The sequence below is a fragment of the Vidua macroura genome, chromosome 3, assembly GCF_024509145.1.
Source record: "Vidua macroura isolate BioBank_ID:100142 chromosome 3, ASM2450914v1, whole genome shotgun sequence".
Classification (NCBI taxonomy): Eukaryota; Metazoa; Chordata; class Aves; order Passeriformes; family Viduidae; genus Vidua; species Vidua macroura.
Window position 1 is genome coordinate 52,043,154 of NC_071573.1, and position 27,718 is coordinate 52,070,871.

Sequence of the window (27,718 nt, forward strand, 5' to 3'; positions counted from 1 at the left end):
TTACTTCAGACAAAATTGTGACTTACAAAATGTGGCACATTCCTATCAGAGAGATCTCACTTATTTTGACCCATCCACTTTGCTTTGATCTCTAGAGCACAAACAGCTCAGGTATGGTTTTGTCCTCCCAGCCACAGACCAGTAACATAATTGCTCAATTTCTTGCATGCCTGTTTACTTCTTCCATAAGGAAGTCATGGATCCTCTCCAGGATCTGGATGAGAAGGAAAAAAAAGTTAATTTATGTGCAAGGAAAAGCTTGCCAAGCTCAGAATAACGGCTCATCCTGGGAGCTGGAATGATGTTCTTATGATAGGCTGCAGTTTTTTATTCCCAAGTTGGATAAGCTGGTAGGCACAACGTGAGCGTACGGGCAGGTGACACCTATGAGCAATGAGCTGCTGCTCGTCGGCCAAGAAAAGGCATGTCACGAGTGCTGCTGTTTTGCAGCTGACGGGCAGCATCTCGCGTCCCAGAGAGCAGGAATCCCAAGATTATTAGGTACCCATTTTCCGTAGTGCCTCGCACCGAGCCCGGAGTCCTGGAGAAGATGAGGCTGCTGCCCCTCGACAACGCCTCTGTGGAGGCACGGTGCTTCCAGCTCTGCTCCAGAGGAGCGCGGCACTTGAGTCCTCCTGTAACTCGCATCCAAAAGGTTCGCCCCCGCAGTCCGCCACCTACGGAGCTGCCCCCATCAGGAACCACATGAGCTGAGAAATCCAAAGTCAGGGCTGTGCAGCTGTAAGGCTTTCTGCTTCCCACCCCCCACCCGAGACCACATTGTTTTGGTTTCCTTTCATCTCCTTTTTATTCCTGCACGTTCAGGTGACATTTTCCAAGTGTTCCCCGCTGTTCGGACATTCACAGCACCCGGGACGCCGCGGCGGGAGCGCCGGGGCCGGAGCGAGGGGAACGTACGGAGACCCCCGTCCCCGCTCGCCCGTCACCCTGCCCCGGCTGCCGGGACACCGCTCCGGCTCCCGCCAGAGCGCGACCCGCCCCTCCCGGGAGGCCCGCATACCCCCCACCCGTGCCGGCGGGAGCGGGGCTTTCCCTCTCCCGATAAGCCCCTCCCGCCGCCCGCGCCTGGCTCGGGCCCAGCCCCCCCCGCAGTGCACGCCGCTTCCCGCTGCCGCCCGCGCCTGCTCCGGGAAGAAGAGGGGCGGCGGTAGCGGGCGGCCGAGAGGGACACGCCTTTCGCCCTCCCCGGCCCGGCCCCCCGGGCCCCACCGCCCACCGCGGGCGCGGCGCAGCGCAGCGCGGCCGCCGCCGCCCCGCCATGAGCCGGAGGTAGCGGCGGCGGCGCCTTCCGCAGCCGCCGCCGCCCGCCCGCCCCGCCGCGGCGGCGGCCGGGCCCGCGATGCCGAACCAGAAGGGCGGCAAGGGCAAGAAGAACAAGCGCGCCAACAGCAGCGGCGACGAGCAGGAGAACGGGGCGGCGGCGGGCGGCGGAGCCGCGGCGGCGGCGGGTGGCGGTGCCGCGGGTGGCGGCGGAGCCGGAGCGGCGGCCGCGGGCGGCGGCGGCGGAGCGGGCGGCGGAGCGGGCGGCGCGGCTGCCGCGGGCGGCTCGGCGCCCGGAGACGTCAAGAGCGGTGAGCGGCGGCCCGGGCCCCGCGGCCTCCCGCGGTGGCGCAGGCGGCGGCGGGGAGCGGGGGGGCTGCCAGGGGGGACCCACGGGGCGGGGGCGCGCCCGGAGAGAGGGGTTGTGCGGGCGGGCGCCCGGGGCGGTGGGGGGTGTCGACTGGGCCCTGCGCGGCTGCCGCCGGCGGGATCTCCCCGAAACACCCGGCGGGGCGGGGGCTGCGCGCCGGGGTGTCCCCGCCCGGTGACCTGCCGGAGGGCGGGGGCCGCCCGGCGGCGATGCTGAGAGCGGCGGGAGCCCGCGGCGCCCGGGTGCCTTGGCTGCGGGCGGCCTGGGAGCGCGGTCCGGGGGCAGAGCGCATCCCCGGCGGGCGGGAAGCGCATCGCTCGCCGGCAGCGGATTCGGAGCTCCGTTGAAAAATCCCCGCTTTATTCCGTCACGATTAAAAATGGAGTCCTGCTTTTCGGTCAGTTTTGTTTGCCGTTGTACAGCAGTTAGGTTTGTCAGGGCAACGTGCTCACTTCGCATCAACCATTTTATGCTGCCTTTGGTCGGTGGGTTGGATTTTGGTTCCCGGCGGTTTTGGTAAGGTGATGTCTTGCAGAAACTTGAATTGCTATTTGTGTTTGTTTCGCTGCAAAAGGATGTGTCAGGTAAAACTAAAGGCAGGCAAAGATTTTATTACAGTTTTGCTAAGCTAAAAAAACCCACCTCTTAGTTCTGCTGCTAGGTTTGCAAACTGCGGTGCAGAGTCCCTACTCTTCACTTTTTTCCTCTCCCAAGTTCAATTTCAGCTTTTTACTCTCCATGCTTTTCAAAAAGTGGGAGGGTGGCTACAACTGGTATTATGCTTTGTGACGATAGTTTTGCCTACTGCTGTTAGAAAGGCACTTCCAAGTGTCTTAGTTTGGTTTTTGAGATGTCTGATTCCCATGTATTATTTAATGGAAACTTTTCCTTGGAAATATTATCAATTAATTATGAATCACTTTAGCTCACAAGGTCTTTGCCAGACTGCTTTTGTAAGGGTATTACTCCAGAGAATCATGGAGAATGATTAGAATTTCCTTTTCGGGTTTGTTTTGGGTTTTTTCTTTACTATTTGCTTTAAGCGAGTGAACAAGAAAAAGAAAAAAAAAGAGGTTAACAGGAGTTAGAATATTGCTGGAGTATTTTTATCATGGTTTCAGTATGGTAATGTAATATGTCCAACATCCACATTGCAGGTGGTGCCTTCCACATTGGCTTTTCTTTGGATGGGGAGGAGGACTGTTTTGAATTTTTGTTTTGCTCAAGCACAAGTGGCAGCAGTGGTGCATTTCTGGAGTGGCTGTATTGTCTGTGGATGATGAGGTGGTGTTCCATCTGCAGGTGCTGTAGGAGGTGATGCCAGTGAATGCTGGTAGTGGTACAGCTCGCTAGCTGGACTGGTTATCAGTCTTCTTCTGCATGTGTGTCCCACATGCTTGGCATAGCCTTCCCCTGTGCTGGCCAGCTTCCTCAGAAGTTGAGGCTGCCTTTCTGACATATAACGTGAGGTGCTCTTTTATTCTCTTTCCCTGCTTCCATATCACTTCAGTGGTCAGAAGCATCCCATGACTCTTTCACCAAATCCCTCACTTCCCTTTTTTTACCCCCTTACCACAGAGGTGCGACCTTGGCTTCAACATTTGCTGTAAGCTGCCTGGTCAGCACACCTGATCTTTGCCTTGACAGGATCACTGCATCTTGTCATACCTTTATAATTATAAAGGCTGGAGGGGTAGATGTGGTTGCTAGCTTTATTTTACACTGGCATCATCAGATAGTCCTGAGCTATACATTTTGTAAATTGTATTCTCCCTGGTAAGTGCAAAGCTTTCAACAGTTTTGGTTCAGGTTGTGCTGCAGAATTGGGAATCTGGCTCATGTGCAGGGAAAAGATTATACAGTGATAATGCATTCCCTCAAGTCTTCAGACCTAATGAATCTGAAATGAAGCTTTGTACTGTAGCCACCGCCCTGGAGGCAACTAGCCCATTACTAGACTCCAGACATTTGTAAGAGGCTGTGCACTTGAGGGTTGCTTGATCACTGAGCAGTTTATGGAGGATGTGGCCTGCTGCAGTGAGTGGTGGGGTTAATAGAGTTCTGCTGTGCACAGTCAAGGCTTGACTGTTCATGGGAGACTATCTGGGTTGTGGATTAAGTCTGCTGGGTTGCTGGGAAGCTCGTAGCTGTGCTGTTTTGGACACTGCAGCTGCATGCTGTGACTTGTGCTGCCCAGGCTCACTGGTCCTGTGAGACTCTGGGTTTGCTCTTCTCTTCTGCATTGTCGCCCTATGCTTCTCTAGTGTAATTTGTGTGTGCCTTGTGTCACTGCTCTCCTACTCCACCTGTACCCTGGGAATGCAGTGCATGATCATAATGACATAACCTGCTTTCTTTCATTAATGGGGCATGACAGAAGTATGCAGAGATGAAAGCAGTAGGTTTAACAGTTGAAAATGTCTGTGCAGACCTTGGCTTTGCATTGTGATGTCAGTATGATAGTCTAATTGCACAGTCACATCAGGACCCTACTTTGCTCATGAAGAGACAGTGATTCAGGTATGGGGCACACAATAGTCTTCACAATTCGTTGTGTGGTGCATGTATTGTTTCTGCCCCTCATCCATGTGGCATAATGAAATAGAATTTTTAATTTCCTCTGGGCTTCTCTGTGCAGCACTGACTAGCTGTGCCATGTGATTGAGATCTGCCATTACAGCATCCCTTTATCGTGGAAAGTTCTTGTTCACTTTTACATTGTGATAAATTTTGCCTCAATCCCTGCACAATTTTTTTCCTTTAAACTATCAGCCAGTTTTTGACATGATGACTGAGAAATGTTAGCAGACTTTTCTCCTGCCCCAACAGGGGATTTGTTTATGGTTTTTGTTTTTTTTTTTTTTGGTGGCGTTTCAATTTTTTGGTGGTTTTGAAATTTTGGTGTTCAGAGCTCAAACTACACTTGAAGGGTTCTAGAGTCCCACAGGGGAATCAAGAAAGCAGAGAGCATAACCAGTGACCAGATGTGATGGCTTTTCTTACCTTGCACTCTCAATTTCTCAGCAGGTATTGGGATGATGCCTACAAGGGGGATTCACAGTCTCTAGCTATGTCCTCTGTTCCTATCTCTTCCATCAGACCATATGATAGATTAATCTTTCTTGACCAAAGTACATCCATTTTCTGCACTAAGTGATGCACAGGTCAAGGAGAGGGGGTTATAGGGTGTGGGTGGACTGGTTTAACGGTATCACAGTGCACAGGGAAAGTGAGATGTGATGTCACAGAAAGTCTCATTTCTTAGATTACATGTCTTCAGAGTGATTGAATTATGTTTATAAAAAAGATTTTAATTTTCTGATTTTCTAGCTGGTTTTCTGCATTACTTTTTATAAAATCTGAGCTGTCATTGTGTAAAATTATACCAGCAACTGGATGGGATTTTGCACTTACCCCATTGATGGCAGTGTTCCTGATGGCACTAGTTGGTTGCCTTCATCTGCAGACATGAGTGTAACATTTTGTTGTGGATACTTTGTCCCATCATCAGAAGAGGAGAATCCACCTTTCAGATCTGAGGCTCTGAGGAGCAAATTCCTATTCTGTCTCTGCCTTGCTGAGGCTGGACACTTTCAGACTGTGCTCCAGCTGTTTTATCCCTTTATTCTCTAAATGTCTTGCTCTAGTCTTGACATAGAGTTGTTTCTGACCCTAATATTCCTTATTCTATCCATTTTCTTTGCCTTGTTTCCATTCTTCATCTCATTGTCCAGTAGAGCCAAGTCCTCTTCTTTGGCTTGGTGATTCCTGTCTTAACATCTTGCTGCTTCATCCCTCTGTCATTGTCACTCTGTTCTTTTCAGCACTGTTGCTGTGGGAAGACTAGAGAAAAGAAAAAGCTGTGTCTCCTTAGCTGTGCTTTTCCCCTTTAACATGTAATTCAGTAAAGCCAGCCAAATTAAACTAAAAATACCCCCACAGCAAAACTGTCTCTAAATCACTGTCCTACAGTGTACTGGCCACCTGTTTTAAGACCGTTTTTTTTTTTCTCCCCCGCCATAGGTGAGCCCTTAAGCTGCACAAGTGTCAGGGCTGGTGAGGTGCTTGGTTGGCAGGTGGAGCTGGTGGCAGTCAGATCTGTTGTGCTTTTGAACACTTCACCTGGGTTTCACAAATTTGTAAGACTATTTACTTTCAAATAAAAATGCTAATGTAAGAAAAGTGTATGGAGAGGGAAATCAGTAAGCACAACAGTGACTAATGTGTTGAACACTGTGACTGGCCAACAATTATGATTTATTAAAAAAGAAATTATTATATCCTGGATGTGGGATAGTTAAAGATGGACGTAAAATTCATCAATGCAATGTTTAATTTAAAAATGTGATTTCAGAGAATGAATTGTTGTAGTGTTTAAGCCTGGATTAATATTTGCTGTCAAATGTTCCCTGCTGCATATAACATCCAGTTCCAGTTTGGCACTCCAGTGATGTTCAGTATTGGCACCTTCTGATTATTTAGCCTGAGGGAGTCCCACTAGTATCAGTGAGACCACTTGGAAAATTAAGTTTCTATTCTGTTGCAGTGACTACAAAATTTAATACCTATTAATTTACTAAGGGGAACTAATTTTGCCTTATAATACCATTGTGTTCTTCTAACTGCAGAAATCAATTGAATGCAAATTTCACTGTCTCTATCAATGCAAATCAGGTTCAAAAGGACTTTCATGCTAGTTTTAGGATTTGAAAACTATGCAATTACATGCTTTGGTAGCAAATGCGGTTCATGTTTTGCAAATCTTTGCAAATGGAATCATGTTCATGGTGTTACTGAGTAAAACAAATATTATCCTTTCATGCAAGCAAGTACACACCTATTTAAGTTTGGGTTTTTTAAGTTATTTGCTATCAAAATGGTTATCAGTGCCCTGACAGCATTCTGTGGTCCTGTGATTAGTTATTGCTCAAGTGTAGTGCTTTCATGAATAAAGTTTAGACTTGATGTTTGCTCTGTTTCATGCAAGGAAATACAGTTTTTGATCTCATTGCTTTGCTTTGTCTGTACTCATCCCATATCTTACCCACAGTGATCTAACAAGTAGTGACAAAATGATTTTTAGCCCTTGGAGACATTTGTAAGTTTTCTTCAGCCTTGCTTACAGCCTTGCATATTGAGACATCTTTTGGTATTAAAGTACTGTCATGGCTGGCAGAAGTCCATCCTTCTCTGCTTTTCTTCCTGCAGCATGTGTAAGGGAAAAAACAGAGGAAAAGCTTGCATTCAGCTCAGAGTAAAATACTACAGCTAATCTTCAAGGTGTCTAAATTATAACAGGATTAGTAGAACATGGGCTTTCTTTAAACTCTTTTGATAGAAATTCAAATAATTTCAAAGAGGCCTCTTGAAGCAGTAATCTAGTCACTGGAGTGGGTAATTCCATTTTGAAAGCTTGTGGGATTTTGAGTGGAGCACTGGCATTTCCTGGTAGACTTTAGTGACATTTATCTTGAGAGCATTCACTTCAGCCTTTATGTCTTTCTGTCAGTCTCTCAGAGTCCATCAGTCCTCCTTCCTGGGCTTGAGAGGGATATTGCTGTTGTTCCTGTCTCTCAGGATGCCTGCTGGGAGAGGAGGCAGCTTCTGTTGGAGCCTGGCTATTGAGTGTGCCTGGCACTCCCCATCTTCCCTTGTGTGCACTGCTCCCATTATGGGAGCAGTGTCCAACTGAGGTCTCTGTGTGCCACACAGATGCCAGAGGTGGTACATGACAGGGCTGGGACCGAGCCTGGCATTGTGAGGGAGATGTCTGTGGGAACCAACAACTCTGCATCAGGAGCTGCTGTCTTGAAGAGATGCTGGGTACTGCATCTTCTGTTTCCCACCAAGTTTCTACCAGCTCTTCTTTAGCCTTTGGCATGGAAAGCAAAATACAGTTTGTCGCACTGAAACTTGGGAAGGATAGACCAATGACACAAATATCCCTAGATTTGAAAATATAATAGGTGTTGGTACCACTTGATTCAACCTGCTTTCCTTTCTCTCTTGCCTTCTTATGCTTTTGGACTGGGTGTGGTGGCTAGCTGGCTCTCAGTCTGGGCGAGTCCAGCCTGCAGTGTTTACATCTGTGCTTGGCATTAGGTCATCTACTGCATGCCACAGTTATCTCTATTTCCAGCATGAGTTGGAGTTTGCCACTGAAAACTTGTGAAGGCAGGTACAGTAGAATCTGCATTAGTTATTATTAGAATGACTGTTTCTTGAAACACCAAGGTTAGTTCTCTGTAGCAGTTCAAGTTTTTAAAAGCTCTTGGAAGACTAAAGTGAGAGGATTTAATGGTTACGGTGCTTTTCTACGGGGACAATTCATGTGCAGACTAAGCAACAGCCAGTGTTCAAAACACATTAAGGCCCACCAGTCTTGAGATAGTCATTAATCTCTGCAGTCACCTTTATAGAAGTCATCAGAAAAATCCACGTGATGCTGATGAGTCTTCCTAGCTGGGGCATGATTGCTTATGGCACAGAGTACCAGTTGTCTTCTGACCTGGTTAAACGGAATCAGAGTTCACATGGGAGTATTGGGAGTGCATAGTTGTCCTGGTACTGATACAGGTAGAGGCTTAGGTCTGTTCTCTGGGGATATTTCCAGTTGGATTCAGGTGTTACATCACAAGCCAGGGCAAGATTTATTCTATACAGAGAGGGTCTATACATCCCAAGCAAAAGTCAAAGCTTTTGTTTGTGATTGTTTTCTGTATTTGGACAACACATATTAAATGCAAAGAAACTGGCTAAGTTGGCTAGATGATAATTGTACCGATGATGGTGGTTTCTACAAGACCATATGAATTCTTGTGTTGGGTTTCAGCAGCGTAGGCAGTAGGTTCAGGTTGGAGCACAGATGGCTGTGTAAACAAGCTACAAAATTGTTGCGCACATGTAAGTGCCTATCTTCCTTAGTTTGTACAGTTTCAATCTTGATTTTCTGCCTTTGTTGAGGTGATGGTTGAGCTGGGAGTGGGTGGTTGAATGAGAGCTGCAGATAACTGTATCACATGCTGGTTGCAGATTTCATAAACAGGCATTAGCTCAGACTGTGCTGTTAGTTAGAAGGTGTTCGTGTGGCAGGTATGAGTTAAGCCTTCACGATTTCCATGGTATTTTCCTGCTGCTATGAAGTTGCTAGGTGTGTTTTTTTAATTTATTTTTTTATTGTCAAGAGGTCAGATGTGAAGTTAGCATAAGTAAAGTGCATGGAGATGCTTCTAGTAGCTACTGAGCCCTCTTGGAGTCTCATCACCTAAATTCTCAGCTGAACAGGGATTAGCAGCTCCAAATTACCGGAAATCTTTTCTAGGGGAAGGTGATCACTTCATGTTACTACTCACTTAATAGAATAAGTGACATCTTGCACGTGGGGTAAAACATGAGGGAATGAGACTGCTTATGGCTTAAATCCCTTCTGAGTAGGTGTTGCCTGGAGCTGTGTGTTCTTTGGGGGCAGGTTTGAGCTCTGGATTGGCACCTATTGACAATGTCAATATGTAGGTGCATGATAGATGTAAAGCTATCAGCCAGACTGGCTGCAGACAACTCCTCGTTGCAATGGCACTTGCTCTGTCTGTTGCTTACTGCTGGCCTTAGCTTCTCTTTCCAAGAGCATGAGGGACTCTTATGGTACAGAAAAAAGCCTGTGATGCTGTCCTGTTTTTTTTCCCTTCCCTCCTGGAAGCTTTTGTCTTGATCATTTGGCAAAGATTGCTTAAGAAGTTTTGAAGAGATATCAGTCATCATCAGTGAGTGTTACCAGTATAAGCCCCAAGCTGAGCTGTTCTGAAAGACTTCTCTTACTGTTTATCAGCTGTTAGTTGTTGTTCCTGCTGCACTGAAGATCCAAGCCTGCCTTTTGGATCAACTTGTGAAATGATTTTTCTTACTGCATTCTTCTGCTGCTCTTAAGCTCTTAGGAAAGTGGTCAGTCATTTCTGTATTGCCATTTTATTTGTACTATTTAACCAGTTATGAGTATGACAATACCATTTTGTCACATCTTGGTAATCTTTGGAATATTAGATTGCATTACAAGGTTCAACAAAGCAAATACATCAGACACTTAATTCAAGTTTTCTCTTTCTGTCTGTTTTGTTGTAGTGGTGGTGGTTTATTTTCTACAGCTGCATTACAGTATTACTGCAGTAATATGGTGTGACTTCAGTTAAAATAAAGCTATGCTGATGGCAGGGGAAATTCAGAAGATTCATGCAGATGGTTGGTGGCCTTCTCCAGGAGCGACTCAGCTCTGGTTCAGGCTGGCAGAGTGAACAATTCCTAGCTGTGTAAGGTTGTGAAGAGAGCAGTGTTCATGGGAAAGCAGGCTAGAGGTTAAAGTGTTCGGTTTGCAAGGTATCTGTCCCACAGGAGCCCTTCTGGCCTTGGTAATGTGCTGGCAACTAGTGTGTCCTTGGCATAGATGAAGAGATGCTAGAGTAACAGTAGACCAAGAGCAAACCACAGTTAAGTGTCTTGCAACTAATCTGGAGCCAAGACCTTTCCCTTTTTTGGGGGATAATTTCTTTTTCCAGATCCCTAATAATCTACTGTTGCCTGACAGTTGTTTCAAGGTGACAGTAGGGCCATCTTGTCAAGCCACCACTGCACTTCCCTCTCCCTGTGCCCCCAGCCTCACATGTTTAACACCTCCCTTGAGTTTTACCAGAGATGGCAAATCTGTGCAGTGAGCTGAAACCTATGCCGATGAGTATGGGAAATAATTATCTGTTTCTGTCCACTGACTGAAAAACTCTGGTGCTTAACACAATGGATAATGTGGGAGCATAGCAGGGAAGAGCGAATTTTGCTTTAGGTACCTGCATTGAGGACTTGGAACAAATGAGAGCAGTCATGAAACTGAAGCCACGGAATCATTGCATTTGGCTTGCTGGGTGCATCTTTGGTTTAATGATGGGTGAGAAGTAAACAACATTCTCCTTAGTATACTTCACCAGAGGGGAGTTCCTCAGGCAGTTGTTGTTCTTCTGCTTTCATTTGGGTCATAAAATGGGAAGGATGGTCTTCATATACTGCCTTTCTTTTTTATTAAAAGGTAGAACCAATTTGTGTGGGAGGATTTTTTTTTTTTTGTTGTTGTTGAAAGAGTACTTCTCAGATGTTCTGTTTCTGTTCCTATTCCTGGCTTTTATGGATGTTTATAAACCTGAACAGAAAAAACGACAAAAAGCCAGAAAAACCAATCCAGGTTCCTTGCAGTCTACTGTCATATTCTCATTTTTGAAAGAAAAATTAATTTTATGGTGACTCTGTCAAACATAAAACACAACCTTGTTTAAACAGTGAGCTATCTTTGCACAAATGTACGTGTGTTTGGAATGTCGTATGTTATTTCTGTTTTAGAAGACATTTATGTACTGCTCCTTCCAACTATTTTCAAAATCACTGTTCTAAATCACTACAGAGGAATATAAGAAAACATTTATTTTTTTATGTGGAAACATAATGTATTGAAAGAAGCAGCACACGCTTGTAGTTGCAACTTGACAGCCTACGTTGAAGCTGTTCTGCTACACAAAACTGCATGCTGTCTTGTTTTGTTCTCTTAGGCTGTGAAACCCATCTTGAAACTGAGAGTTAAATAGAAATTCTTTTATCGTTATTTTGGCATTCTTTTGAAATGAGCTGCTGGGAGATTAGATGTTGCTCTGATACTGTGTAATCTTTCATTTTCACTGAAGTTCAGTTTCTTAGCTTTGGAAAGCAGAAACTTGTTGAGCTGTTAGCTACTTGGAAGCAAATTATATTTAGGTGACAAACCAGCTTAGGGCTATAGGTGTGGATGGGCAGTTTGGCCATGTAATTTCTATTTACTTCCCACCATAATCTCTCTTGACAATAATTGTTAACACCATCATCATAAAACATTAGGACAATGATTCTAGCTCTGACCTTTTGAATAATATCTTAAAATTTATTTCTAATTATGGGAAGTACAAGGGCTTGATAACAAGAATTTTTTCAAGTCTTGTAATACTGAAAAAAGTGCTCTGTCTTATTTATAAAATGGTGATTAAATAACCCAGACCACTTTCAAGGGTGTGAATTGATGGGAAGAGCTCTTCACATTACCTAAAAGGGGGCTGCCATACTGATCTGAATGCTGTCTCTTTTGCTTCTAAGGCATATCTGTTGCCATGAACTGGGAAAATTGCACAGAAATGTCTTTTCTGTTTCTCATTTATTCTTTATGGAGGAACATGTGGCATGGTTATGTTTGGCAGGACACATGAGTACAGAGAAGTCTGCAAGGGATGTTCGGTCCTGCACAGTCTGTTTTGTACAGATAATTTGAAATGTGTGGCAAAACCAAATGTTGGCTTGAGGTTTTTGTATGCTTTTCAGGTAGTGGAATTTTCTGCTTTCTTAAATACAGGAAAACTACAGAAAGCAGTAGAACTTTCTACTGAGACGACTTAAATTAGCCATACTGGGATTCTCAGTTTCTGTTGTGGAAATATTGCAGCAGTTTAATCAGGGCCTTCTCCAAACCAGCAGACTTGATAAAAGCAAATCTGCATCAGTGAAAGCAGGTGCTTTGACTTGCATGGCATAACCTGTGCTGTGGAGCATGGCAACATGGCAGAGAGACCTCTTAGTTTCCTGGAGTATTTCCTATGCTACAGTGACAGTAGTGAAATGTCAGATGAGTCCCCAGAAGAGGTGAGTAGACACCAGCTTCTCCTCTGAGCAATGATGTTTTCCAAAGCAATTTCAGTGCCACCATTTAACAGTTTACTGGGGTCTTTTGCATGATGGAAGGCCTTTGTTAATTCTGTTGCTGTCTTCCAGCTGCTCTAGACCTGCTTTTGCTGTGGTGATTATGTGACCAGCCAATTTACACTGCAGATAGCAGATCAGATGAGGGAACGTGTGAAAACTTCATAATCATCTAGTTAACTTAAATGTTGAAGAAGACATCGCTGTCCAGAACTTGCAGCTTTGCCTTTTCTTGCCCATGGTTCCGCTGTGTGGGAAGTTCCTCAGGTAATCTGGTGTCTGTAAATTCTTAAGGAGAAACTGGAGAAGATCTCATTCCACAGTATTTCCATTGACTAACTAGGAAAAGGGGGAAAAAAAGGTCTGTTGAAAGTCACCTTTATTTTACCCTCTAGACACCGAATACATGATGATAATTAAGTAATTGCAGACATATTCTCTGGAATACATGCGCTGTGGTGATAGTTTTCGTATTTCAGTCACTTATTTTATTAATTTCATTTTTTGTCCACATAGTGAAGAAGAGTCTGTAAACTTCTCAGGGAACTTGAGATAATATGTTTTTGCATACAAACTCAAAAACATGTTCAAAGGCTGATCAAGGAAACGCTTCCCTTTTTTAGTCAGTTACCTATGCTGGTATGGATGAACACGTATAGTGTCTGTATTCAATTCTAGACTTGTCTGTGTAGTACTTTCTCAGCTGTCAGCTATAATTATACCTGCAACTGTTAGAACATTTACTCTCTGAAACACAGTGAGAGCATAAGTGGTTTTTTGGCACGTTCTTTTTCTTTTGCTGCCTTCTTGTAATGGTGGAAAGGAATATCTACCAAAATAGATGAATAAAGGAAATGCCTAAGTGAGAATTGTTCATACTGGTGCCTCTGGTACCTTGCCTCACATATGACTTCTGACAATTGACCTTTCATGGGTTCAGTTTAACTGGTCTTTAATTGCATAAGGATGCTATAATTAATAGTGAACTATACTTTCAGACCTTAAATATGATGAAGGAAAGATTGAAAATGAAGAAAAGCTTTGCAGAGATGCTTGCTGTAGTAATGTGACTTGAATTGAGGTCTGGGAGAATGTGGGGGAAACCTCTGAACTGGTAAACTGACGGATTGTGTTTCAGAGCAGGTAAGTTATTACTCACTTCTGGTCTTGGCCAGCAACATTGTAGTAAATAATAGCAACATTGTACTTAATATACTCAGTAAAAGAGTGAAGGAAAAATTAGTCACTGATAGCCAATAAAATTGTTGCTTCTCAAAGACATCTCCAAACTTGAATGTTCTTAGTGGGCTTTTCAGAGATGCGAGACAACCAATAATAAAATATTTGTCACATTATAGAAGGAACTTCCAAAGAGTCTTCAGGAAAAGCCTCTCATGTCTCTGTTCTCTCCAATTTGGTAATTTGTTTTTAATGACTGAAAAGTCCATATTTTGAAATGAAATAGGCTTTTTCTTCTTTGAAGGAAAGCTTTTGGGAATGTGTTCTGCTTGCAATTTACAGGCCACTCCCTGAAGGAAAGGTATTGCAGAAAAACTCTTCTTGTAAGGGTGTCACTTCTGGCATTAGAAACAGAGACAGAGAAATTAAGTGAAGGATGTGGCATCTTCCAGGGAATGGCTCAGGAAAGTTTTTCTGTGCAATTTGTGCCTCTTTCTTTGGTATAAGTAAGTTTTAAGAACTTCAGTAATCTTGAATTTATTGAAAGTAGCTTTGAACATTTTGTTTGTTTATAGCCTTTTCCAAAAACTTGCTGGGAAAGGGACCACTAGCACAGCAAAGATCTGTTGTTGCAGAGCATCTAATTTGTATATAACTGCTATAGGACAGGTGATGATGGATAGCATGTCTCTTACTGAGAGTCAGGGTCAAAGTACATCTAGGAGCATAAAACCTCTCATTCTACTGCAAATTATATAGTTTTATTTGTGCAAGCATAAAAATGGGATTAAAAACAATGCAACAGAGTGGTGTTTTTTTAACCTGCTCATCAGATAGAAATTTAAAGTCCTAAGGGGAAAAAACTTCAGTCATGACAGTCTCTCTCCTCAAGACTCTGTGCACCTCTGCCATAAGTCCTGGGGCTCTGGCTGAGACTTCAGGGGAACTTCAGGAAGTTGATTGCTGTGTTTTAGATAGGGTGAGGCAGCACTTGACCACAGAAGACCTGGAAGAAGCCTGCTAATATTTGAAAGCAGCCTAAAAAGGTTGGAACAGAGCTTTCTGATGAAGTGCAATAGTTAGGAAGACAGAAATACAGAGAAGAAATTTATTTGTAATACTTGAGTAAGCATCTGTGGTGGGGGTCAACCTGCTACAGCATCTAAAAAGTTCTTACAAAAACTCCAGTAGAAGATTTCCAATCTCTTTGAGCCTCCCATCTGCAACAGAGCAGCCAGCAATGAGAGTCATATGTAGTCTGTGGTACTTTGGTGAGGAACTGGAAAATGTCATTGGTTCATAAATACAGAAAATTCTTTTGTAGAGCATTTTTTTGTGTAGAAGCTGATACTGTTGCTGTGAGATAATTGAAGTAAACTGTTCTTTGCTCAAGGATATAGCAAAGCTACTACTTTGCTGATAAAATATCATGTTGCATTTAGATTTTTTTCACCTGTCTGTGCTGCAGAACTGTTTGGTTTGTGAAATTTAGCTATCCAGAAGGTCAGTGGTGGTGATATAGTCTGTATTTGCCTAAGCAATGTAATGAAGGCTCTCCTTTCTGTACTAAGAACGTAAGCTCTTTGTCGTGCTTTTCAAAGTTCTCTGCTCCCTCCTTTTCTCCCTAGCTGTTGTCTCTTGCTCAGTCCCCAAAAAAGAAATTTCTTTTCTCTCAGAAAAGATCAGTTCCTGTCTCTCCCCATGATTGCAAAGCTGGGCTTACTTGCTTACTTATGTGTATTGCTTATGTGTTTTTCAAACTGACATCTCTGTGTGTTCTCCCCATGTTTCCTCTCAGGCTTCAAAGCAGCCCTCCAGTAACATTCACAATGCTTTCTCCCTACTTCCTAACACCTTGCAATGGTATCCACAAATGCTTGAGGAGGGCAAATGCTTCTGAGCATTTGGTTTGGTTTTGAATATTAAACAGACTATAGTGTCATCTTGATTGTTTATTTGTGCATTTCTTATGCACAATGCTTACATTTCACATGCTTATCTCTTTTTGGTAAATTCTGCTTTTTTGCACCAACCCAGAGCTCCCGCTTGTGGCCCTTCAGTAATACAGCCTGTTAGTAAGAGCTTGCGTGTGTTTGTCACAGTATTTAAAGAAAGTACTGCAATAAATGGGCTATTAAGTTATTAATGTATCTGTTTTACCTTCTACAGAAGCCCCTTGTGCTACTCCACTGATCTGTAGTTTTGGGAGGCCGGTGGACCTGGAGAAGGATGACTACCAGAAGGTTATATGCAACAACGAGCACTGTCCCTACAGCACTTGGATGCACCTTCAGTGCTTCTACGAGTGGGAAAGCAGCATCCTTGTCCAGTTCAATTGCATTGGCAGAGCCAGGAGTTGGAACGAAAAGCAGTGTCGCCAAAACATGTGGACCAAGAAGGGATACGACCTGGCTTTTCGGTTTTGCTCCTGTCGGTGTGGGCAGGGTCATTTAAAGAAGGACACAGACTGGTACCAGGTGAAGCGAATGCAGGATGACAAGAAGAAGAAATCAGTGTTGGAGAAGAGTACGGGAAGGTCCATGACGGAGTCAGCAGAGGAGGCCAAAAAAGGCAGGCCAGCTAATAAGCCGCAGAAAGGCTTGAGTAATGACCTCCAGCGAAGGCACTCTATGGACAGGCAGAACTCCCAGGAGAAGGGTGTCATGGGTGGCAGCTACGCTGTTCGCTCGCCTTGCGTCTCTCCTGGCCAGTCCCCACCCACCGGCTACTCTATCCTCGCCCCCACGCATTTCAGCGGCCCTCGTTCCTCGCGATACTTGGGAGAGTTTTTGAAGAACGCCATTCACCTGGAGCCCCATAAGAAGAACATGGCTGGTGGGGGCATGTTCAGGAATGCACATTTTGATTACGGGGCAGCTGGCTTGCAAGCACATAGATCAGGACACTTTGATACCCCAGTGCAATTTCTGAGAAGGCTCGATCTATCTGAGTTGCTCACTCACATCCCCAGGCATAAATTGAATACTTTCCATGTGCGAATGGAAGACGATGCCCAGGTGGGCCAAGGGGAGGATCTTCGGAAGTTCATCCTTGCTGCTCTCAGTGCCAGCCACAGGAATGTTGTAAACTGTGCTCTGTGCCACAGGGCGCTGCCAGTGTTTGAACAGTTTCCGCTGGTGGATGGGACCCTGTTCCTTAGCCCATCAAGACATGATGAAATTGAATATGATGTTCCCTGTCACCTTCAAGGTACAGGTTGTCTGTCAGTCATACTAGGTTTCATTAAATGATGGAACTGCCTTCTGTGCCCTGTCCCTGCCATTACAGATTTTCATCCTGGTTCCGCATTTTTAAGCAGTTCTGTAAAGCTTGAAGTAATGTCCAAAATATTCATGTGGATCAGACTGAAACACTTAGAAGAAATTACAAAAAGATGCCGTATAGAAAGATCCATGCCTTGTGTTTGGGTTTAGAACTAAACAAGTTCTGATCCGATTTCTAGGTAGACCATGAGAAGCTTTTCCAGCCAGTCTGTTCTGGAGCTTATGCATGCTCATTTATCTCTTGGGAACTTTATTCCAAGATGTACATCAACCTTTTAAACAACCTTTTCAATTTAAGCATGCTGTGCTGCAGCCTGGGTGAAAGTTGTATTTGTTCCACTGATGAGGGTGAGGTACCTCTCATCTGCTTTCAGACTAGAGAGTATCAATTTTGTTTTATAGCAAAGTATTATTTCTTAAATACAGAAAAGGCTGTAGTCTGGCTTGTGTAAACATAGGCCTGGAGAGGTAGGATGTAGTAAGAATAAGCTTTTAATATGTTGTGTTAAAGCAGCAGTGTAGCAGTGAAGGTTTTAGACTTCCAAACTTACACATGCTTGAGCTGTGTCTTGGTTATGTCCTAGCTCTCAGATGAGTTGAGACCATAGCATGTGTTTCTTTTTTCCCTCTTAGAGAAACAAATGGATGTGGGCCAGCATGAGCTTCAGCTCTTCCTGAAAGCTGTGGCCCAAACTTAAGAGAGCAGGGTGGTACATGGCTGGATGTACCTGTCCTGCAGCCTGCTGGCAGCCGGCATGCCTAAAATAAGTCAGAGAAAGTATTCTGAGTCTGGTGGCCAAAAGCATAGAATTATATGTTGAAAAGTGTATTGGTAAGGGATTAACCAGAGGTATTTTAGCATTAAAGTTTCTCACCTTTCAATAAAATACATTGTATCCCATGCATGGTCATAATATGTGTTATGTAACATATCTTTGCTTAGTAAACTTTGTATTTTTTTTTTCTTTTCTTAAATCACTATGCACTAAGTCACTAAACTGTATTCATGCTAACATTATTGTTTCTGTCTTGCCTAATATACTTGAAGGAGAAAAACCAATAGGCAAATATACAAGCCAGAAAAGTTTCAGGATAAACAGGATATACCTATGTGAGATAACTATGCTTATTTGCTTTGATGGAGAATCACACAATGTGCTTGTGATTTTCAGTATAAAAAGCTGGTTTAGTAATAATAGTGAAACTCATTGTTTATTAGCATTTGCCTCTAAGAATGAAACTGTGAAATGATTTTTTTAATCTTAATTATTTCTTCACTGTTCGATGATATATCTGAAAAACTTGTTCAGACAAGTTGTTGTGACTAATTAATTGTTAAATTTTTGCTTTCTTGTCCTGGGTAAGATGGTTTCTTACCAGAAGTACTCTCTGAAATGAGCTATAAGGTGCTATTCCAGGCTGTTATTTTCTTTTCAGTACAGAAAATCATTTGTGTTACCTCAGGCATGTTTAAGATATTGCCTCATTTCCAATACAAAAAGTATCCTGAAAATTAAATGGGGGGAGAATGTAGTATTTTAAAATGCAGAAATGGTGCGGAACTTCAGATGGGGAAAGATATTTATCTTCCTGCTCAACACAACTGCTGTGCATGGAGTTGTTTGAACATTACCAATCTTGAGTGTTCACTATAGGAACAGAGTTAATTATATTTGTTATATGTATATTATATACATTTTAGTTTCATCCCATCATGTTTTCTAGAGCTGAACATGCCAGTGTAGAATCACTAAATTTTTACCAGCTCACACTAGTAAGTGTATTTTGTATGTATATTTTAAGAAGTCTGTTTTTTCTTGTTTTTCTAAAATAGTTGGCTTAAAAACCAAAACAACTAAAAACACAGACTATTAAATTTGTGTCTGATATAGACTAATCATAAATTATTAATATTTTGTTCCCATTTTTGTAGAAGAGTTACAAGATCTGTGTCTGTTGAATTACAGTTTGTGATGTGTTCAATGCTTTGATGCTAAAGAGCACAAATTGCAATCCAAGGTGAACACATGTTGAACACAGTCCTGTTTTGTTGCTGATCTGTAAGTTCACTACTGCTTAGCTCTGTCTTACATAGCAGTGCAAAATCTGGTATGTTATAGGATTAGTACTCGCTGTCAGGCCACTTCTAATATCCAACTATTAAACTGCAAATCAATTTAGTCACTACAAGGCAGGCATAATTTCGGTACCAGATCTTTATAATTTATGTTGGAATTTTGGTTTTCTGTGAAAGTCGGTCTCAGATTTTGCATTGGTTAGTTCAGTCACATGTATGTAGTGAAAATAGTTGATTTCCAGGTCTGAGCCACTTGTTTTTTATGGACATAAATGTAACTCAGGTTTTGAAAGCATTGTGCATACAGAGCCTAAGGTGATGACAGAGCTCATTATATTGATAGTTCTGAATGGCATGTTAAAGTCTTTGTATGTGCTATATGTAATGTAAATATACTTGTTGTTAATGAACAGTCAGAAAAAAGTACATGAAAAAAATTTGCTTTTCTGACTGTTGCTTTTTTTCCATGGGGACTGTTAATTAGGTCCTTGGTTCCCTCTTTGCTGGAGTTGCTGGTAACAACCAGCAAGTTGTTAAATGAATCTGTACCACGTTTGCTAATAAGCTTCAGCACTTCTCCACTTCTTATGTCAGGTGGGGCTGAAGCTAGGGCAATATTCTGGTTTTGGAAACACAGCAGATGATCTTTCAGCTTAACCTGGCATCACTTTTTGGAGGTTTAACAACTCCTTTTATAAAATATTCTGCTAAAACTTACCAGCAAATGATGTAAGGTAGAGTGGGCAGGGTGATGACTAATTCCTGAATTCTGCATAGCTTCAGTCAATCCCTGTGTATTTCCTATGGAGAAGTACTTTTTACTTTATCATTCACTCTTTATAAAGCAAAAAAAAAAAAAAAAAAAAAAAAAAAGTGATTTATATCACTAAAGGTCAGATATCACATTGCAGAAGATGTCTGTTTTAGTCTTCTCTTTTTGGCTCCTTAAGATGTGTCTTTTCTGTCCACAGGAAGGCTTATGCACCTCTATGCTGTTTGTGTAGACTGCTTAGAAGGGGTTCACAAAATTATCTGCATTAAGTGCAAATCCCGATGGGATGGAAGCTGGCATCAACTGGGCACTATGTATACCTACGATATTCTGGCAGCATCTCCCTGTTGTCAGGTTAGTATACCATACATAAGTAAGACTCATAAGGTGAAATTCCAACCGATTAGATAAAGTCAAGGTTGTGTATCTTTTCTCCCTTTCCTCCTTCCATCCTTCTTTTCAAGCCTGTACCTATGAGTGCAATACAAGAGGGCTGATGGGTCTCTGTCTCTTAGTCTTCAGAGGTACAATGGCCTTTAGCTAGACTAAAGTCATTGCAAGGGTCAGTGGTTAATACACTTAATATTTTTAAATAAAGCCCCCTTTAAATGCATTGGTAATTAAATCTGATGCTTCATCACTAGCATCACTAGTGTCGGGCATAGTTCCACATTTTGAGCAGACGTTTCATGTTTCCAGGGTTTTTTAGTTCATAAATTGTGTTTTATCATAATTGTAGCAAAAGGCACCAAGGGAACAGAAAGTGTCCAAAGTGTCTTTGTGCTTGGAGGTTACTCAGCTCTCCTTAATCTTTGTTGTGGCTGACCTTGGTGATGGCACTCACCCACTGTAGCCTGAAGCAACTTTGTGTTCATTAAACACTCACCTAATCTATCCCTTGAGAGAGGAAGATCCAAGGCCTGGGGCTACTCCAGAGTGTGCCTGAGACTGCAGGATTGTTTGCATTCCAGAGAATTAATTGTCCACATGATGGACAGAGCACTTCTGCTGTGCAGGTAGGGGTAGACAGCTGTGAAAAAAACATCTGCCTGGGAATGACTCAGTGCTCCACTCCAGATGCTTGCTGGGACACACAGATGGTGATAGTGGGTCAGGAGGGGAGCCTTGCAGAGATACACCCATTCAAACTGGGATCATTTCATGGTAATGTGCATACTTTAAAGCCATCTGAAATACCAGTTTGTCAATATGCAAACTGACTGTTTATTTTAAATTTAATATATTTACCAAAATGTGTTGCTCAAAAGAGAAATTATATTGCTGCTGCTGGTTAAGGTGACATTGGTAGCAATTATAACTACAGACTGATACATTACCTCCAAATTTAGTGTCTCTTGAGGCTGTAACTTCCTTCTAAAAATAGGAACTTTTAAAGGTAAGGAAAGCTCTGATACTAACTTGGTACCTAAAAGTCAGCAGCCTCAAATCTGAATTGCTTCTCTTGAATGTACAAGAAAAGATTTAATAGCTCATTATACAAGAGTCTTAATTACATGATTAATGGACAGTGTGACAGTACATGGTATAAGAGCTTGCTGTAAAAGCATTAGCTGAGTGGCTGTGATTACCAGATAATAAGCATTATTGTTTCACCATGATTGTTACAGGTGATTCTGTGCATACAGAAGAATGACATTTAAATATGGTATATAATATAATTCCAAAATGCCTTTCTGGATTTATTTTGAATAATTTCATGCCTTACTTCAAAATATTTAATTCTACATCACAAATTTGCATGTAGAATAATAAACTGGAACCAATATCAGATTGCTAACTCTTAGCTGATGTGCTGGACAGTAGTAAAGGAGAAAACACTTCGGTTAAGAATTCCATAAAAATTCATAACCTAGTAGATTGTATTTCTTAAAATTTTTGCTTTTCAAGCAGAGCAGATTGCAGTGAAGCTTTTGATTTTTTTATTTTTGAGTCTGGTCTCAACAGGGATAGTACTTTAATAATCTCCTCTCTCCTCATCCAGGAAAATCCCGTAAATCAAGATGGCCTAAACAATACTTTTTGTTCTTTTCAGTGAAGAGCTGAAGCTTTCATTAGTGTACTGTGCTGTGAGGTTAAACTATGGTGCAGCTCAGGCCCTCGCTGCTCATTTGCCATTTTTACTCTTTAGCTTCTTTACAGTCTCAAATCCTTTCTGCTTCTCTTGATTATCCAAAGGGCTTGCTGTGCTTTCATGCTGCCTGTTGCTTTCTTTGTATCAGATGGGCTGTGTTTCTCAGCTAGATTTCTTCTGAAGTCTCACTTTTTTGCAACAGCTGAATATTAATATCTCTGTCCATCCTTACCTATGACCTTGAATTATTTCTCATATCCACCCAGTTAATGTTGCTTCTTTCTCAGTTGGATTTTGTAGAATAGTTTGTGTATTGAAGTGATGTTTAGTTTGTATAACCTGATAAGTATTATAAGTGTTTAAATAGACACTTAAAGTGACACAATACCATGTTGTGCTGATAAAGTAGATCAAATTATAAGTTTGTTAAGCCGAAAGATTAAAATGCTGATGTATTTCATAGACAGATGATGTTCAAACGTCAACCTAAATGGTTGAATTGCATGGCACAAATATGAAATTTCTCTCTTTGCTTTGATACTTCATTAATGATTTATTGAGACACCACGTCTTGTGCTGGGGGTTGAGGAATTGATTCAGAGATTAAGCAGCACAAAATAAACCTTGATATTCTCTACCTTCCATCAGTCAGAGTGGGAGGTGACTCACTCCCCAGAATTTGGTGGTGGTCTTTAATCTGAAAGGCATGGTGTGTGCCTGCGAGTTCCCAGTCCAAGTGAGGAATGTCCCTACCGGCACATCCCATTACTGCCAGTTTCCTGACTGAGCCCTTCTCCTGCTGGCAGGGACAGGGGACTGCCTCTGGCGCCTTCTTTTCCAGAGGTGAGAAGCTGAGGGGAGTGTGGTTATTTCAAAAAGGTTTTTTTGTTTGTTTCTTTGTTTTTACAGGCTCGACTGAACTGTAAGCACTGTGGGAAGCCAGTAATAGATGTGCGGATTGGCATGCAGTATTTCTCTGAATACAGCAACGTCCAGCAATGTCCTCACTGTGGAAATCTAGACTACCACTTTGTGAAGCCATTTTCTTCATTTAAAGTTTTGGAGGCTTATTGACGAAAGCTTTGCTTTAGTAATAGCTATTTTATGGGTATTTCAACTTTATTACATATCTTTTTATAGGATTCATTCTGTGATGAAATCTAATTTCTTTTCTAACTGAAAGAGCAGCTTCTTTGTCAGTGTACATATTAATATGTATATATACATGTTGTTAAAACCAGAATCCTCCTGACAAGATCTCTGTGAAGGTTGGATGCAAGCCGATTTAATGGCCTTTCAATATATCCCGTGTGTGGGGTACAGTTCAGCTAAAAATTATTTGGGTTTATTTTTTGTATAGTTGTAATACAGTTTATAGGAAGGGTGTGGGGAGACATAAAGGACAGAGAAATATGTCCAGTTGGAAAATGGGTAATTGCATAGGGTTGTTCCTCCAGCTTGGTGGAAATGGGAAATCCTCGGAAAGAAATGTTTCTGTTGTTGTTGAATTTGTTCAGCCTTTTGCATTGGTTCCTAGGGGTGCAGGAGCTGGCCCTTTGTTGCCAGTCCCCTCAGCAGGCTTTCTTTCATATTTCCCATGACCAGGGTAAACTGAGGTATCATGACAAGTGAATGTAAATGTGTCAGAAAATGCAATCTTGAATGAATTCTTTCAGCATCGCGTCTTCCTGCTATGTGCGTTTGATGTGCATTGCCCTCACTGAGTTATAGTGCAGGCAGTAGTGCTGCTTCCAACAGGGCTGTCATGTGCCCAGCTGGGTCACGTGCTCATACCAAAACAAGCTGGAGATCTTAAAATGCTTTATTTAAAGGTATTTCTTCACAGACATTTTAGGGAAGGAACTGGCTTAGCTGAACGGGGATGTGATTGTATGTGCCTGCTGGGACTGAGGCTTTGCTGTCTGCTGCAGGCTGGTGTGACTGGTGTGGAAGGAGAACCATGAAGTGGGTCTGGGCCCTCAGACCTGTATGAGCTGACAGGTACTGAATGCAAAACATGTCATCACTTTTTAAAGCAATTAATTGCTGCACCTTCTTCTTTCAAAATCGTGGTCAGTCTAGGATCTAAAAACAAGGAGATGTTTTAAGAAAGTAGACTTAACATATTTACTTTCTACATGCCTCTATGCTGTACATAATAGACTGCATTAAGCAGTGAATTTGTATCAGAGAGCTTGGCCCTGTAGACTCTGCAGTTGTTCTTTCTTGACTCCCATTTCTTCCTTCCTTAAATAAATTTTTCAAAATAGGTCATTAATCTTTCGCTTGGTTTCTCAAATCGGTTGAGATTTAAGGGACATTTGGGTTTTTTGCTTTTCTCAATAGTGTATTTATTAAGTGTTTGTCCACTGGGGAATTGTGGGGTTTTTTTCTGTTTACATGGTGGGATTATTTTTTGTTTCTTCTGAATTCTTTTGTTTTTCCAAATTAGAATCTTTTTGGAGTGTATCTGTTAAAATCATGGTCTTGAAAATGGCCCAGATAGTCTGCCACCCTGGGAAAGAAAACAAAAAAGTCAGAAGCCAAAATAGTGTTTTTTTCCTATGTTGGACTGAGAATTACACTTTCTACTGAATTAAGAAATTATTGTGCACATAAAACTCAAGCTGAATATCCATGTTTCTTTGTGTGTAAAAATGCCGAGTTCAGAGTTTTATTTCCTGGCTGTCTCCACTGCAGAATTAGCTCCTTTTAGCATTAGCTACCCTTCAAGTAATACCCAAGCTGCACAGAGCGCTTCTGATGGCACAGTTTGAGTGGCAGTGTCCTTGGGTGCCACCCAGCTCATGTGGTCCAGCGCTGCTCTGAACAGCCATGTTAGCAGGCTGTGGTAGCCTTCACCACTCCTCTCCTTCTGTGCAAATTCCTGGGCTTGGTTTTGGGTCTGGAGCACGTTCTTGGGGTTTTGTGCAGTTGTCCTGTTGGCAACAGTTTGGGAAAACCTGTTTCTTCTTCTGGGAGAATTAATGGGAAAGACATTGAGAGACTTCTAACACTGTCCTTTCATGGCTACTACAAAGTTACACGAAGCCCAGCTGCAGTGGGACCAGCACTGTGCCCATTGGCCCTAGGAGCAGGACCTGGCCTGGGCATACCTGGGCAGGACAGAGATTTCTTGCAGATTAAACCTAATTAGCTGTGCAGTGTAGACTTCCCTTGTGAAGAGCAATGGAATTATAATTTGCATTAACTCCTCCAGAAGGTTGAGCCCTTCAACTTTGATGGTGTGCTGAGCAGCCTGCTGGACTTAGGGTGGCTAACAAGGTTGGAGTTCTGTTGCCTGGCAGTACTATGAGAACCAGACCAGACAAAACAGCGGCTGTTGCAGCAGCCTAAAATCACACAGCAAAGACAAAGCTCTTGAAATTCAGCAACTAAAGAGAGGAATTAAAGCATACATCTCTTACTGTAGGTTCAGTCTTCAGTGCCAGTCACACGGCATGAGTCTGGGGTGTCAGCTTCCACATAGGATACATGGCATTGTGTGCCCACTTTTTTTGTACAGTGGTGGGAGGAGGTGTCACTGTACAATGCACATGGTAGGGGAGAAGTGGCATCTGGAGTTGTCCTAGATACTTGTTTGTTTGCCTCCCTTAGAGTAGCTTAATTTGCAGTTCTGCCCTTTAAGTTCTTGGATGCCTCTCTAGACCTGTATGTGTGACAATCAAAAATGAGTAGACATGGAATAAAGGAAATATGGCCAGCTTTAAAAATAAGTATTTGAGAGATTGTGTAATACATCCAAGTCAAAACCAGGAATGGAACAGACTGAGAAAATGGGAAGGGAAAAGCACATTTAAAGTTGTAACACTGACAAGGAATTGCATACAAATCTCTCTAAGAAAGCAGTTTAGTTCTTTGCCAGCTTTTCCTTTTAATTCTGCTGTTGAGTCTTACCTACTGCTTAAGGAACGCATATTTTCTTGTAAAACACATCTCTCAACTGGAGGCTAGCAGCATACATAGCACTGTAAAAATGATCCTCAGTGGAAACAGCTGAGCTACAGAAAGGTTCTTCTGAACTTTCCCTCCAAAGTAAATTATCTCTAATTTGTAAAGGTTTTCCCTGCTTCTTGTTGGTACTGAAAGCTGCTCTTGGGTTGCTGGAAAATACACAATTGTCTCTAACATGCAGATTCCAGTCAAGCAGTCAGCCCTCACCTTTGGCCAGGAGAGTTTCCTGGGCTTTGCTGAAGTAGAAGTGCAAATGCAACTTCTTTGGGACCTAATGGCTACTTTGGAGGTTAAACTAGACCACAGTTGCTCTGTTTCCTGTCTTGACAAGCACTGGAAGTAGTCATGAGCTTACAAATGCATCGTAAGGGAAAATTACCTCCCAAGCTAAGGAGCTGCTTGCTTTGTTTATTTGGCTAGTTTATTCTTCATTACCTTTCTTTTCTCTGATGCTGTGTGTTCTTTTAAAGCTGGCCCATGGTCAGATTAAATTTGCCTGAAACACGTTTTGTAAATGAGAATGTACTCCTCTGGATTTGGAGGTTCAGTCTGCTCTTCTGAAGTGCACGATACTCCTTGTGATAGCAATAGGAGTTGCATGTGCAAATGCTTTTCTTTCCAGTAGTTAACTCTCCTTTCCATAGGAGAGGCTTGCATTTAGGTAGACTTCATATTTTGGATGTGTATAACTGAATTAATTCATCACTAAGATGTCTACAAATAAATTTTGATAACCATAGCTAACAAAATGGACATCTTTTACGTGTTGATGTGTAATTTGATATCTACCAACGTGAACAGCCTGAAATTGTTGTTCTGTCTAATGCTGCAGAGTCATTAAAACTACAGTGTTTTATAGCCAGACCATAGACTATCCTATAGTCTATTTACATTAACATCTCCAGTAATGAGCTGTGTATTCATAATGAGTTTAATTGGAAAATTAATTAATATTCCTACAAGGGAGGCATCTAGCCTGATATTTTCCTTTTTTCCTTTTTTTTTTCCCCTCCCATGTGTTCCTCATTTTGCTGTACCAAGTAACCCAAGGACAAACATGTTGTAAGGCCACTGGTGAGAAAACCCCTCAAAAATATACTTGTCCATAAAAGTTTCTTGTTGAGACATTCTTGGATTGCACTTTTGCAGATGGAAGAATATGTACATAGCAAATGAATGTTGATGAAATTAAAATAATTGGTTATGATATCATTTACGTGTGTTGTTAGAGAATATTTTGTTGTGAGTTCTCTGTATTAAAAAGTAATAAATACCAGTCAGCTGATGGTGTGGGTTCTTCTTTCCCTGTTTCTTATGCCTGCTCTTTATAGAATTATTCCAGTTGCTTTAAGTTTAAAGGACACAGTAAAACCAGTTTTTTTGTGTTGGTTACAGTGGAGCTTTGTTGTTGTCATTTTGAAGACTGTTGTACTACAGGGGTCATGGTGGGGTGTGTGTGATGCCACCTTGCCAAACTGAAGTCCTGTTCACTTTGTTGACATCAGAAGTGCTCCTTCTGTAGCACAGTCAGTGCTGCATGAGCATTTTTAGGAATGTCAGTCTGCTGTGCCAGCTGCTGCCTGTGGGGCTGAATGGAGGACAGAGTGCAGAATCCTTCACTTCTCAGTAGAGTCTGTTAATGGAAAAGTACCCTGTGATGCCTGTGAAATACCAGAAGAGCTTCTGGAGGGGAGAACACAAGAAGATAGCACCTAGGGCAAAAGGGTTTCCCATGTTATGACAGAACACTTCATCGCTGAAACCTGGTTGCAAATCTTTGCTTCCTAAGGTTTTTCAGCAGTCTAACTAATAATGAAATCTTCCATTTTAGCAAACCTTGCTCCATATGCTTATAGCATGATTTTTCAGCCTTTATGTCTTACCACAGAGAAGTTCAGGAATGATGCAAGTGGTCAAAGCCATCTGGACGTACAAA

At 42.4% G+C, this 27,718-nt stretch overlaps 1 protein-coding gene across 1 annotated transcript; it reads left to right on the plus strand.

Moving 5' to 3' along the window:
- Positions 1-1,302: 1,302 nt before the first annotated feature.
- HECA (hdc homolog, cell cycle regulator) lies at positions 1,303-27,174 on the plus strand. The gene is made up of 4 exons (XM_053973554.1): positions 1,303-1,592; positions 15,752-16,792; positions 19,915-20,069; positions 22,717-27,174. Exons 1-4 carry the CDS (start codon positions 1,361-1,363, stop codon positions 22,879-22,881), a joined length of 1,593 nt encoding a protein of 530 aa, XP_053829529.1. The 5' UTR covers positions 1,303-1,360; the 3' UTR covers positions 22,882-27,174.
- Positions 27,175-27,718: the final 544 nt, after the last annotated feature.

Bases quoted from the DNA above. Each gene is read 5' to 3' on its own strand.
- HECA (XM_053973554.1), top strand. From the start codon at position 1,361: ATGCCGAACCAGAAGGGCGGCAAGGGCAAGAAGAACAAGCGCGCCAAC. The intron at 16,793-19,914 runs GTACAGGTTGTC...TTCTGTCCACAG, and splicing joins TGTTCCCTGTCACCTTCAAG to GAAGGCTTATGCACCTCTAT. The intron at 20,070-22,716 runs GTTAGTATACCA...TTGTTTTTACAG, and splicing joins CAGCATCTCCCTGTTGTCAG to GCTCGACTGAACTGTAAGCA.